The sequence below is a fragment of the Sylvia atricapilla genome, chromosome 7 (genome assembly GCF_009819655.1).
Source record: "Sylvia atricapilla isolate bSylAtr1 chromosome 7, bSylAtr1.pri, whole genome shotgun sequence".
Lineage (NCBI taxonomy): Eukaryota > Metazoa > Chordata > Aves > Passeriformes > Sylviidae > Sylvia > Sylvia atricapilla.
Window position 1 is genome coordinate 19,985,613 of NC_089146.1, and position 13,402 is coordinate 19,999,014.

The 13,402-nt window shown below is 37.8% G+C and overlaps 1 protein-coding gene across 4 annotated transcripts in view; it reads left to right on the forward strand.

Moving 5' to 3' along the window:
• Positions 1-371: 371 nt before the first annotated feature.
• The window catches only part of LOC136363539 (sodium channel protein type 1 subunit alpha), a 63,539-nt gene continuing 50,508 nt past the window's right edge, over positions 372-13,402 (forward strand). For all 4 annotated transcript variants that reach the window (XM_066322866.1, XM_066322867.1, XM_066322868.1 and 1 more), the window contains exons 1-4: positions 372-747; positions 7,464-7,582; positions 12,014-12,103; positions 12,904-13,032. In XM_066322866.1, coding sequence (XP_066178963.1) covers positions 484-747; positions 7,464-7,582; positions 12,014-12,103; positions 12,904-13,032 — 602 coding nt within the window. In that variant the 5' untranslated portion in view covers positions 372-483. The remainder of the gene's footprint in view (positions 748-7,463; positions 7,583-12,013; positions 12,104-12,903; positions 13,033-13,402) is intronic.

Sequence of the window (13,402 nt, forward strand, 5' to 3'; positions counted from 1 at the left end):
AGTGCATGTTTTCTGATACTTTGCTGATCTCAGTGAAATTTTCTGTGTTAGCTCTGTTGAACTGTTCTATTTATAGTTACCAATGTGATCCTGATTAATTCTAGAAGAGTGTGATCATAATATAACTAGAGTTGTGAGGAAAGAATGGTATTTGATTATTCTTAACTATCATACTTTTTCTTTTTTGGAGTAGTCCTGAAGCAGAGAAATTTTTATTGTTTCAATAACTAGTGTAAGAACAACAGAAATGCTTTTTACAAATGCCAAGTCACCAACTAAACTGCTTACTTTGTCCTTCTTTACATTATTTTCAAATTGTGTATTTTAACAATTCAACTTAGCAAAACCAATTGCACTTGAAAATAACTGCAACATCTTTCTTGCTTGGTGATTTCAACATGTTTATTTGATTTTTTTCTCTTTTCTTTTAGTATTTTCCTATGCAGAAGAATAAATGGTAATTAAAATGTGCAGGATGAAAAGATGGAGCAGTCAGTGCTTGTACCACCAGGACCAGACAGCTTCCAATACTTCACTAGAGAGTCTCTTGCAGCTATTGAACAACGCATTGCTGCAGAAAAAGCAAAGAATCCTAAACCAGACCGTAAAGATGATGATGAAAATGGGCCAAAACCAAACAGTGACTTGGAGGCAGGAAAAACGCTCCCCTTTATATACGGCGACATACCTCCAGGAATGGTGTCTGAGCCCTTGGAAGACATGGACCCATATTACATCAATAAAAAAGTGAGTCTGACATCAATCCTGTTCATATGCCAGTGTTTGGAGGGCGTTATCATGCTTGTTTCATTTTCTTGGAGTGGATCATAAAGCTTGTTACTTCAGTATGTTAGTTTGCAGCCAGAAGCCATTTACCTTAATGGTTACTAGCTTTACACCCTTTTCTTTTCATTGACCTCAAAATTTATTTCTTTGATGTAACTGACTTCATATCAAAGGAACATTTATATGAAAGCTGAAGCACAATATGTGATCTTTGATTATAAGCAGTATATAATACCTATATAAACATGTGGATATGTAATACATATATACTTTTTGAACTTCTTAAGAGTGAACATACATTCATACTGACTACACTACACCAAAATTCTCTAAGGTTCTTCAGATTTAAAACTGACAGCATGAACTGATGCATAGAACATTTTGTCCACAGAAATCTGCTTTGACAGCAACTGCTTAGGAAATTTGGAATCAATAAGGAAACAAACAGATAAGCAGTAAATGTAACAAAAAGAGTGTAAAACTGATTTTAACGTTTTAGTGAAACCGGCTTTGGACAGGCCTGGAATCCTTTCAAAATGATCCTGCTGCATAGGCTATAAGCAGCAGAAAAAGTTCATGCTTCATATCTGTAGCTAGATTGGGTGATACTCTAATTACTGGACCCTATGATTGTCAAACTGTCAATATTAAGATAGGGGTTATTTTGACTTTCACAAACTACTGTTGTTCTAAGTGTCTCAGCTTGCTAAATTTCATGTGATTTATGAGTCCCATTTCGACAAGAGAGAAGATACTGTGTGAAAGAGCAATATTTTTATCTCCATTATCTGGTGCCTCTGAAAGAGCCTCTATCTGCCATTCACAGCATATGAAGATTTATCTTTAAATCACAGTTCTACTTTTACAAAGATAAAAGACGTGTTTCTATAAAAGCAGGCCTTGTGGAGTTCTGTACTAATTGTGTCTGTTTATGATACTGTATTCCATATAATTTAATACCTACCTGCCCACAGCTCATCCTGGACCTTTATAGCCAAATTAGCCAGTCTTATGTGTCTGGCAGTGAAAACAGATACATCATGGGTATGCTCTATTACAGATATGCCTCTCAAGCCCTTTGAAATGGAGGAGCCTTTCAGTCCCCTCACAAATGCTGCTGAAAACTTACTAAATCAGCCTGGTCTGGTGACAGATTTGCAAGAAATGGAGAGAAACCAGCTGAATATATTCAGTCAAATTTCTGTACTACTTGAAAGGAAGAATCGTTTTATTTGCACACTAAATATGTGTGGTCCAAACATGTGCCCTCTGGGATTCTCTTCTTTCTGCTGAAATCTGCATATCTTCTCTATGCACATGCTTAAATCTTCTATAGGACAGAAATAGAAACAGCCCTATCAGTCTGAGACAAGGAAAATTTTCTCAAATGCTTCAATTCTCTCTGTTTTTTCTTCCTTCAGTAAGAGAAAAATAGATGTTCCTAACAGAAAATCAACACCTATTTCAATTTTTACCTGTAATTTTACTGTAAAAGATCTGATTTCTAGATATTATTATCTAACTGTATGGGAATTCTGGAAATACTTATGTCTTGGTTCACTTGTATTTTGAAAATAATTGGCAGCTGCTGATGCTCCCGCAAGTCTCAGAAGGAAAAATAATTTGAGCAAAGCTTGGAGCAGAAGTGAACATCTCCAGGAGGACACATAGGAATGCTCAATGTATTTATCTCTGTAATGTTTAGCATTTTAGCTTCTTTACTCCTGTCTGAATTTCACCTTGTAAAGCCAAGAAATCCATCAGCATACCCTCTCCAATGTGACAGTGTAACAACTGCTGCACAATCATTAGAGATGTTATGTTTCTCCCTGGTGAAGAATCTATCTGAAATGTCATCGATCTAATGAAAAATACCAGAATGAAAGAAAATACTTGCTTGCAAGAAAGGGTTAGGGCAAGTGTGCAGGATTATCAGATGCCACTGTTTCTTCAGAGTTCTATTAAGATCTCAGCGTAAACTATAGCTGGTTTGTTGACAGAAACTACCAGAAAGTTTGGCTTTCAGACTTTCAAATAGAGGATAGAAATGCTTGCTCACAGCACTGGTCACTGTGCTTATTTGGAAAAGATGTATAGGAATTTTAGAAATATTTTTTTTATTACAAGCTTGGATCATGAATGAAGACACCCATCATTTGCCTTATATGCAAATATTGCACTTCTCTTGATTGTTTTCTTTTTTTCCCGTCCCCTATTCTTTGTACCAAGATTGATCAAGCTCACTCTATTTTTCTTGCAGTGAATGTTTCAATGTCGTCAAGAGTGTTTTATGTTCCATCCTTGGGACTGCTTTTTCTAAGCAAAAAATTTGTGCATATAATGATTTGATGCAGTTTAATCGAGAATATGAGAGAAATATATGCATCTTTTGAGGTGGTTTGAGAGCCCTAACTTGTGCCTGAGGTACACCTGAGATGAAAAGTTAAAATAAAAAACCTTTCAAGGGAAGCAAAACCAAATAGGTATAATAGTATTATGGTTTGTAAGTGGGCTTTTGTGCAAAAGCTACCACCAGAAAGGACATATCCTTAATACCAATCTGAAGCTGAAAGGAAAAGGAAAATATTAACAACTGCTGTTTGACAGTTAGACAGCCCGTTAGAGGAGGTTTACACACTTGATAGTATTTTTGATTTACACTGTATCACAGATAGCCTGAAATACGGCAGCTGTACCCTTGAAACATAATTATTTTATTGTAAAAGAGTAGAATAATGTTCTCCTATACTATAATGATTTCATTATTCTGAAATGCTGCTGACTGTAGTGGCAAATAATGCTGGTCTTTAGAACTGTGAAGTTTAGCATCCTAAAGGGTTGCAATGCTCTTTTTTCTTTTTTAATCCAGAATTGATTAAAAGTGAACGGGAAGTTCACTCATGTTCTGTGTTCCATGTCTGTGTAAGCACAAATCTGTGTGTTCCCAATATAATGCTGCCCGCCTGCTCATGCTCAAGCTGCCCTCACAAAGGATCAACGATTCTTTGTCTATAGAGAAAAGATCAGCTGGAATCCCCTAAGATCCTGACCTGCGGGCATGAATCAAAATCTGGTCCACTTGGTTTCATACTTTAAGGGCTGGCTCTTTTCCTCTGAACCTAGGCTGCTACATTAAAGAGTAGGGAGAGAATAGGTGGAACTAAGTGGGTAAAAACTTCACTTTCCTCCTGCTATGATAGAGATATAACAGTTTATATCTCTTTTTTTATTGCTTGTATCTCTCTTTATCTCTGTGTTGATTGCCCCTCCATGCCCTGCCTCTTGCCAGATGGATCTGAATGATGTCTGTCAGTAAAGATGTCTCCTTCTCCTTTTCTCCTGGTATTCGATGATATCAGTCCCTAATCTGATCAAATCACTAGCTCCTGGGTTTCCCAGATGTGTCTTGGGTTGCAAAAAAGCCAAAAGGATTCTGTAAAATTGCTTCCATTTATTACACCAGCAAAGGTGAATTCACTACTGATTTTGGATATTTTTGTAGTTGTGCAATAAATTTTAAGTGAAAAGTTCTAGCAAAGCAAAATGTTAAGGACTTGCTAGAAAACATGGTTTCAAAAGATAACCACAAACCCACGAAATGCAGACTTCTCATACGCCCTGAGTCTCCTGTTCTAGCAGCTGTGGGAACTTTACCAGAGAAGCTGAGGACCCAGCTCAATGTTGTATCTGCTCCTGGCTTTCAGAAGGTGGAAATGCAATGGGGTAGCACACAGTGCACTAAATCCAGCCTTCCAGAAACTACATTTAAAGCTAACTAGGAGGAAGGAAGAGAAATAAGGTTTCGGGAACTCTTTATCCCAAGAGGTTCTCAGAGACCTTATCTTTATTCAGTGTTGACTCTTCTCTCTTAGCTACATCTTCTCAAAACACTCCTCCTCCTCCTTTGCCCTGCTAAGAATTCAAATTCTGGCTTTATTTCAAATATGGCAGAAGATGGATTGGGTTTTAGGTTACAGATGCAAAAAGCAGCAAATCAGGAACTTCCTTTCAGGGAACTCTGAATTTATATTCACACTCAAATATTTTGACTGTGAGTCAGTTTTGTGCCTTTATAAAAATGAATAAAACATAAAGCCTGAAATTTATACATAATCCTTCATACACAAGCATTAATCTCACAATTTGCTTAGAATTTATCTAGTTTTTCTTAGTGTATGTCTACTTTGTCCTGACAGCTTTGGGTACAATACTTCATGTTCATCCACACTTGCCTACACATTGGCTTGCATCTGGGTTGAGAGTGGAGTGAGATATATCAGGCATAGCAGGGAGCTTACATGGGGCTTACATATCAGCTCTTACCTGCACTTTTAAATGAAAATTCTCCTTCAGGATTAAGGTACAGTTTTAATTCATGTTTAAGGCTAGAATTTAGAGGACCAACAAAGTCATTCTGAAAGCTCAAATCACAAAGATGCTTTGAGTGAAAAATTAAAACTGAGGTAGGGAATTTATGTCTTGTTGGTTCTGCTTATGCAGGGCAGCAGAAAGTAGAACAGCTAAAATAGCAGCAGCTTCCAACTGAAACTGGAACTGTGCCAGCATGCTGTTATTTTCCATAAGGAATATGAAAATAGATGCATGTTTAATATGCTTGTGTTCAAAGATTTTTTAAAAAATGTAGGTTGACTAAATGAAGGTGCAGTAGTCTTAGATACAGAGTTAGTAGAAAGTGTGATTTTTTAATGCGTTTTGTCAACTACCTCATAACTACAAAAAAGAGCATGAGTTGGAGGCGTCTGAGATGAGTCCTGGGGGCTGGGGACAGACCTGGCAGAGGAATTCACCTTCCCCTTGGGGTGTGAGGCTTTTAAAAACATTGTGCCAAAGAGTCATTCATCTGGTTGGTTGCTTCAGTAGTTGAAATGGAAGCTTCATGTAAGGTCAGGTCATCTGCAGTCTGTTACCTGTACTCCTGAGCTGGATGTGTAATTTGGAAACATCAGCTCAGGCTGTCCTCAGCTTCACATGCAGTTTCTCCATTTCTGTGCAGAAGTGGGAAATCATATACATATCTTATACATTCCTACACATCTTGAGTTTGTACTCAAGACAGTGTAAACTCTGCCTGGTAGTGTCCCTTACTCCTAAGGCGTTTGGTTTGTAGGAGAAGGTGTCTGTGTAGAGCTGTGATGGAGAGACAGCTCAGGGAAGAAACTGCTGGGACTGGAGCAGTTTTTCCTCGCAGTTTAATCCTTGCTTCTCTGCCTTCAATAAACCAAATCTCCACATCTCTGTCCACTTCCTGTGTGCTTCTAGACATTCATATCTATACTTCACAGTCCATCCATTCTAAACTTTCCACATCTCAGCAGACTGAAGCATTGTCCTCAAACCTCTCTGGCATATTTTCCCTGTCTACCTTCCTGGAAATAGTCATGTATTTCACTGCTTACAGTCTTCAAACAATACTTGATGGCGTGGACACCAGATGAAACCAACATAACCTTTCCCATGCTTCCACAGGAATTCTAGTTTACAGCTCATCTCATCAGCAACTTAACAAAACTCAGGGAGGCTTTCTCACAGCTTATGTGCAAAATATAAAACTCTGACAATGGAAAAAACAAAAAGGAAAAAAGCAATTTTAGACATTTCCCTTTAATTTTGTGTGAATTTAGGTTATGATTCTTACATTGTCCCTTCCACTGGATGCAGATTTTTTTTCTGAGTTACTGAACCAACCTTCCTTCTGCACTGTTTTGCATTCTTTTCTGGTTGATCTTGCAGTTGAAGAGCACATCAGTGACACAAAGAACCCAACAGCCCACATTTTCTGTGCTGCACTGTTAGGGCAGGTGCAGCCATCATGGTCTGGAAGCAAAGCAGTGTTTGCAGGGTTTGTGCTCATATTGTTTATCTTTGGCTCATGGATTCATTTGAGACATTTAACCTACAGAGCCTTCTACAATTCTCTGAAGTGAGCCTTGCATGCCTGCAAGTTTCTCTAAATATGATTAACTCCGCAGGTATTAAAAGTTAAAGTTTAAAAGTGTGTATTTTCTGGAAAAGTTTCACACCTGGAAACCACAATTGTGCAGGAGGATCATTTGGGATTATCTCTTCCTCTCCTCCAGTAAGGTATATTCAGATGTCCAGTCCTCAGAAATCTACCTAAATATGGCTGTATATGTTACTGCCATTTCCCTCACTCCTTAGCACATAACCCCAAAATTTAAGCAAGTGTATGGTCTATTAAATCAGTTTCCAGAAGGATTTCTAGTTAGTAAGACTAATGTATCAATAAAGTCCACAGGTAGGGTGGAAAGGAGAGGGGAGTGAATGCACCACCATACCCTCCCTGCTTGTGCTGTTTCAAACAGAGAGAATTTTCTGGGGGAAAACATAAATAAAAGTATAATTTCAGGTAATAGTTTATGCATCTTTATTTACAAGAAACACATGAAAAGGAATACTACTTTACTGAGTTTTGTTTAATTAAGAAGTAAAACAAAAACATTAATGAATTAATTGCATTCTCATATGTCAGATTCATCAGGTAAGTACTGAAAATAATTTTTATTTGAAAAATTACTCATGCTTTTTGTGTATTAACTGTTCAAAAAGTTACAATTTTGGTGATTGTTTACTTGTTTTTAAATGACAATCTATAGTGAATAAACACTGATTAAATGTCTTTTCTTTCTCTTTTTCAGACCTTTATAGTATTGAATAAAGGGAAGGCAATCTTCCGATTCAGTGCCACCTCTGCCCTGTACATTTTAACACCCTTCAACCCTCTTAGAAAAATAGCTATTAAAATTTTGGTACATTCATATCCTTTTCTGATGGTTGTTCAAAATGAAATTAAGAAAACTTACAACGATTTCATAATAAATAAAGGTTCAGGGTCCTTCTGGGGCTATCCTCAAGATCAGTCTTCCAGTCTGCTGCAGCAGTGTGCCTGGAAGCCTGGCTGGTGCATGCTGATTCTCACATTCCCAAACCTGCCCAGTTGCACCATAAGCTCTGCCAAATTTAATACATTGCCAGAAAGCATAGGCAGCGTTCCTGCAGGCGGTTTGCAAAGCATCTGTACATGCAGATGGTGGACAGATTGGGGGGCCATAACTGATGGAATGGTGCACAAGGCAAAGTTTTAGACTGACATGGGGGATTGCTGCCTGATGGTCATAACAGGTTGATGGCAATTTCTGCTGGGTGAGGCTTTGGTGCAGTTGGTTTTTTGCAGAACCTCAGGACTGGGAAATGTAGTTATCATATCTCAGTTGACAGTAAGACTTTTAACACTGAACAAGTAGTGAAAGGCAGAAGCCTTATTAACAGAGACTGGTGGCAGAATTTTCTAGGTCTTTGGGAAAGTAAGAAACAAAGCTGATGGTTGCTGGCTCAGAATACTTTTTGCTCTGAGCTCCTGGGAAGTTAAAGCAGTATGAGAGAAGGGGAAGGTGTCAGGCTGGAGAGGAGTTAGGGAGCATTTGGGGACAGTAGCTGAGGGAGCTGACAGAGACCTACAGACACAGTGATGGTGATGGTGAGAAAACACAGCCAAATACTGTCGGATTGCAGCCTCCAATGAATGCTCATCCATTCACACGACACTGGTTTACAATACTTTCCAACACTGCATCTGGATGAGTTGTGGGTAATGCTTGTCACAGGCATATTGGTTACTGAGTTTGGTCTTGGTTTTAAGTTTCTCCTAATTGTCTTCAAAAAGTATCCAGCTGGTCTTGACCACAGTAAGAACAAAAGAAATTCCAGTAGACGATATGTAATTTCAGTATTTTTCCTTCCACCTGTGAATGGACTGTGTAATTTAACTCAATTATAGGAAGAGGTTTTCTTTCAGTTTATGGACTGATTTATTTTTACAACCAGCTAACTATTGCAGGAGCTATTTTTATCTTAGATATAGGCATAGAATTGTTTTTAATCTAAAACATAAAAATAGATGTGCAGGTTCTGTAATTTTCTATTTTTAAAAATATTATTTATTATAGTACAAACACTGCAAGTATGAAAGTGTTTTAGCTAAGAACCATTAAACATGTTCCTTTTTACGCTTCAAATCTCAGCTGCTTATACAAGGTTTTTGCTTCCTACACAAAAAAGAGGAGGGGTAAGATTGATTATTATTTTTAATAATCCTCTGGCTTTTATAGATAAACTATTTCCTCCACTTTTTTGTGGCGGGTGTTTGGCATTTTGGCCTTTGTAACAGAAATGTGCCTTTCACTTTCAGTGTGAAAAACAAGTGTTGAGCACAATGAAACTATCACATTGGTTGGAAAACCTTTATGTGTCTGTCCTCCAAATCCTCTGAACCTCTGTATAGGGTGCTCTGATTACATGGGCCCAGACACATGAGCAGATGCTGCTGCCCTGCAGAGAAACAGTGTGTCTCTTCGCAGTGCTCACAGACTTTCCCTGCAATTATTCTCACTGCCAGTACCCATTGTAATACTGGATACAGAAACTGGTATGAGTTTCTCTCTGCTGACTCATCTCCTGGTAGTCTGCTTTTTTTTCCCCTTTTGCCTGCCTGACTCGACTTAAGGTAGAACGTGGAGCTGAGAAGGCAGCACAAGAGTGGTGGGAGATGGGCAACCTTCGGCAATTAAGAGGAAAGAATGGAAAGGGGAATAAGTAGAGTGTTGAGCAGTCAAAAAAAGGGAGGTGGCAGTGGCTAGAGCTGCAGAGTATTAGAGATTTCTGTTAGAAAGGACTGGGGAGGTGCTCTAGAGAAAATGTGTCAGTGCTCCTGTGCAAGGCTCCAGAAGCTTAAATTATAGTATTCCTCAATGTGGCCTGACTGCCAGAAGGTATCTGTGAAACAGTTGGCAGTGTTTGGTTTTTTCCCAATTGTTTCATCTTCCAGCAATCCACACAGGCAATAAGAGACTTCAGCTGCTCCTGTGATTAGCTTTAGGCTGTGTGGTGCCTCTGCATGCCTGTACAGGAAGAGCTTGAAAAAAGCAGTACATTTTCTTAAAGGAGCCATCATAGATGCGATTTTTTTTTTGCCTATATGGATACTTGAATTGTTATAGAATATAAAACAGTAAATTAGGGAATATTGAGCTTGTAAATCAATCACTCAAAATGTGGGAGGGACAGAAGAGATGCACAGACATTGAATGTCAGTTACATTTGAGATTCCCATAAGAGAGAATCAGAGTCTATATTTCTAAGTATTTTAGCCCTTAATGAGCATCTGCTCCCTTTCAGACTGAAGAGAACTTTGGCGACTTTTGGCTCCCAGATGTGCCAGGTTTTGTAAAGAGTGAGCAATGTGCAAAGACCTACCTGTGGCCCTTGTTGTGAATGATACCATGATGCTGAGCTGAAAGCACACAACACACTGCACAGGGGTAAAGCCTCAGCTCTCCTAAGAGCACACTGCACTTTTCTAACTCTTTCATGAGACAACTGAAACTGCAGCCAGGCATCTCCAACTTGGATTCCAAAATGAATTCTCTGAATTTGAAGGAATTTCCTAATTAATTTAAAACAGGCTCTTTAGACCTGTCTGTGGACTGTGATGAAACTGGAATGCATTCTAATAATTTATTCTAAGGCACCGAACGATTTTTACTCTACAGAGCTTGTATGGCAACATCATCTTCAAAACTAAGTCACGTACTGAAATATACCAAAATATCCACTGCTGGATCAGCCATTTAGGCAAAGGGCACACACCTGTCTATGGGAATCAGGCAGCTAATTCCTTCCCTGTGATCTGAGTGTTTATTGAAAAGGTATGCTAAAGTTTTCATTTTTCAGCTGCTGTAAACAAAGATCTTAATGATTGCAGCAGTTTTCTGAGACGTTTAGATCCTGGTGCTATTTCTCTTATTCCTCCTTCACCTAGAGTGAAGTTAGGTTCTTGGTTTGGGTTTAGTGGTGGTAGTTGACTGATTTGGTTTCGGGTTTTTTCATTTTGTTTTTGTTGATTGTATAAAAATATACCCAAAACAATGAAATGCTATCTACTTGATTAAGAAAAAAAATAAATCCTGGGCTCTGAGGTAAAAGTTTAGCTGTAAACAGCTTTCTTTAGTTTAAAATATTTTCTTTTTCAGTTATGGTGATACAAGTACTTTAAGGAATACATAAATTAGAGAAATGACTACAGGCAAAATAAGTTAACTCATACTTGGTATAAGGGTGTAGCAGCACTTAATTTTTGCTGCCATCCTGTGGCCATTTTGAGTCAGATTTTCATCTAGTTTGGTTATTTCAGTATTTCCAAATGTTTGAATTGAAGTTGTTGCCACACAAAGGGAAGAACTGCACCGTCTGATGAGGCAGTGACCTGGTGGAGAAAGAACATTGTGTTTAATGTCATGAAGCCCCAGTGGATTGTCCCACCTCCTTAGAACCAGCCCCTCTGAGCTCTTAGTCTGGGTTTCATGGTCCCAGAGTACCTAAATGTTCCTTGCTGGAACATCAAATAAAAATTAATTTCATTCTAATCTTCACCAGTTTTCTGTGCTTTTCAATTGATGCAACTATTGAAACATTTTTCAAATTTATAACATTAGTAGAAACAGATACACTGCTTTTGCTGGGGTATGAAAGAGACCAAAAGTAGTACTGGAAAACTGTTCACGTTACTCTGTGAGCTCTCTATGGATTTTGGTTTCACTGATTGCAGGATGTACTCTTAAACTGGTGTTGGGAAACATGGAATGCATTCACTTCAGCAATTAAAAACAGTATTCTATGTTTTATTCTGTGTTTTTAACAGACTGGCTGTGCTGGGTACTGGAGTGGCATTGACTCAGCTCAGCTCTGGCTCTGAGTAAATAGTAAAAACCTTTTTTCTCTTCCATATGCCAGCTCTTGATTTTAGTACCGAGCCTGTAGTGTAGAAATTAAAGACTAACACTTATTCAGTATGCCAGGTATTTAAGGGAAACCATATACTCCTGCAAGTTATTTTAATTTTGGCTTTTGCTCAGCTCATGTTACCTCCCAGGGTGTGAGAGACATCTCCTTTCAGTACCAGCTGAAAACAAAACATGAGGACACCAGCAAAGCAACATCAGAATGTTAACAAATTGAGACCAATATTAAAGTCTCATGTTCTAAAGTGAAAAATACAGGGTTAAGCAAAGTGTATGTCAATGTTAACCAAAGTCTAAAAGTTTTGTGTGAGTGGCAATATTTTACTGTACTTGAGCCATGACTGATGTGATATTGTGTGAATAGCTACTGTGTTTTCCTTAACTGTACCTACATTATTCAGCATGCTTATCATGTGCACTATTTTGACCAACTGCGTATTTATGACCATGAGTAACCCTCCAGACTGGACAAAGAATGTAGAGTAAGTTAAATATTATTTGAATATACCTTTATCTGCTCCTCTAGAAGTTACCATGACAGTAACTGCAGTGCAAGATGTGCTAGCAGGAGCTATCATGAGACACTATGACTATTTCCTCTCTAAACTAAGTAGAAATGTTGAATAATTATTTGAATCTCATTCTAGTAGAACAATAGGGTAGAAAAACAATGAAAATAGTTTACAGGTAGTATTCTACTGAGATTTCACTAGTTTTCTCCATGGTTTAGCACCAACCTAATGTTTTTACCCTTCCTTACACCACTGCATTACTAGCAGTAGCATGGGCATCTATATGTTCATGTCAGTTAAGAGCAGCACACAAGCAAAAGCATTACTAAAGTGAGAATGAGAATTCAGTGCACGATTGCATCCATGCCTCTTTAAGCCAATACCAGTGTTTTACATGTTAGTGACTCTAACCGTATCCAGTAACTTACACCCATGGCTTTCTTGCTTAAAGGACCTACTACTGCATACTTTTGCATACTTTTAAACTGAATGTCACCTATAAATTTTAATATGTTATTTATTTGATGGATTTATGTATTTTTATTTATGTCCAAGATCAGGACTGCTGTACCTCAACAGCACAACTAATGCATGTGAATACACAAGTATCTCTGATTAATATAATGCATTTTAGAAGAAGTTGCTTATTTACTGTATTTCTTCTCCAGCTGTGAAATGAAAAACCATTTCATTTGATCGTCACATTTCTGTCAGAATACCAATGTAAAATATTGCTACTTATTTTGAATAAATTTTCCTATATTTTTCAGGTACACATTCACTGGCATTTACACATTTGAGTCACTAATAAAAATCATTGCAAGGGGCTTTTGCTTAGAAGATTTTACTTTTCTTCGAGATCCATGGAACTGGCTTGACTTCACTGTCATTACCTTTGCGTAAGTTCTTGTTTTTTGCTTTTTCTTGGAAAAAGAAGGGCAAAAAGGGCATGAAATTAGTATCGATACATACCAATTTTGTTAAATGGAAATTCTTTTATGGACTTACTTTTGTCTAAAAGCAATTTTCACTTTAAAAAAATGCATATTTGATGTAAACACAAATACTGCAGAAGCCATTAGTACAGCTAGTATTAGAGAGGCTAATTTCATGTCCTGCTTTTATTTTTCTTTTTTGAGCAGAAAAGGAGCTTCCCTTTGACTTCATTCTCCAAACTTACCAATCTAGTCTAGATAAATTTTAGGCTTTCAAAGTAAAATCAGTGCGATTCACTTCAGAGACATTTAATTTAGCTGAAGGCTCTGAAAG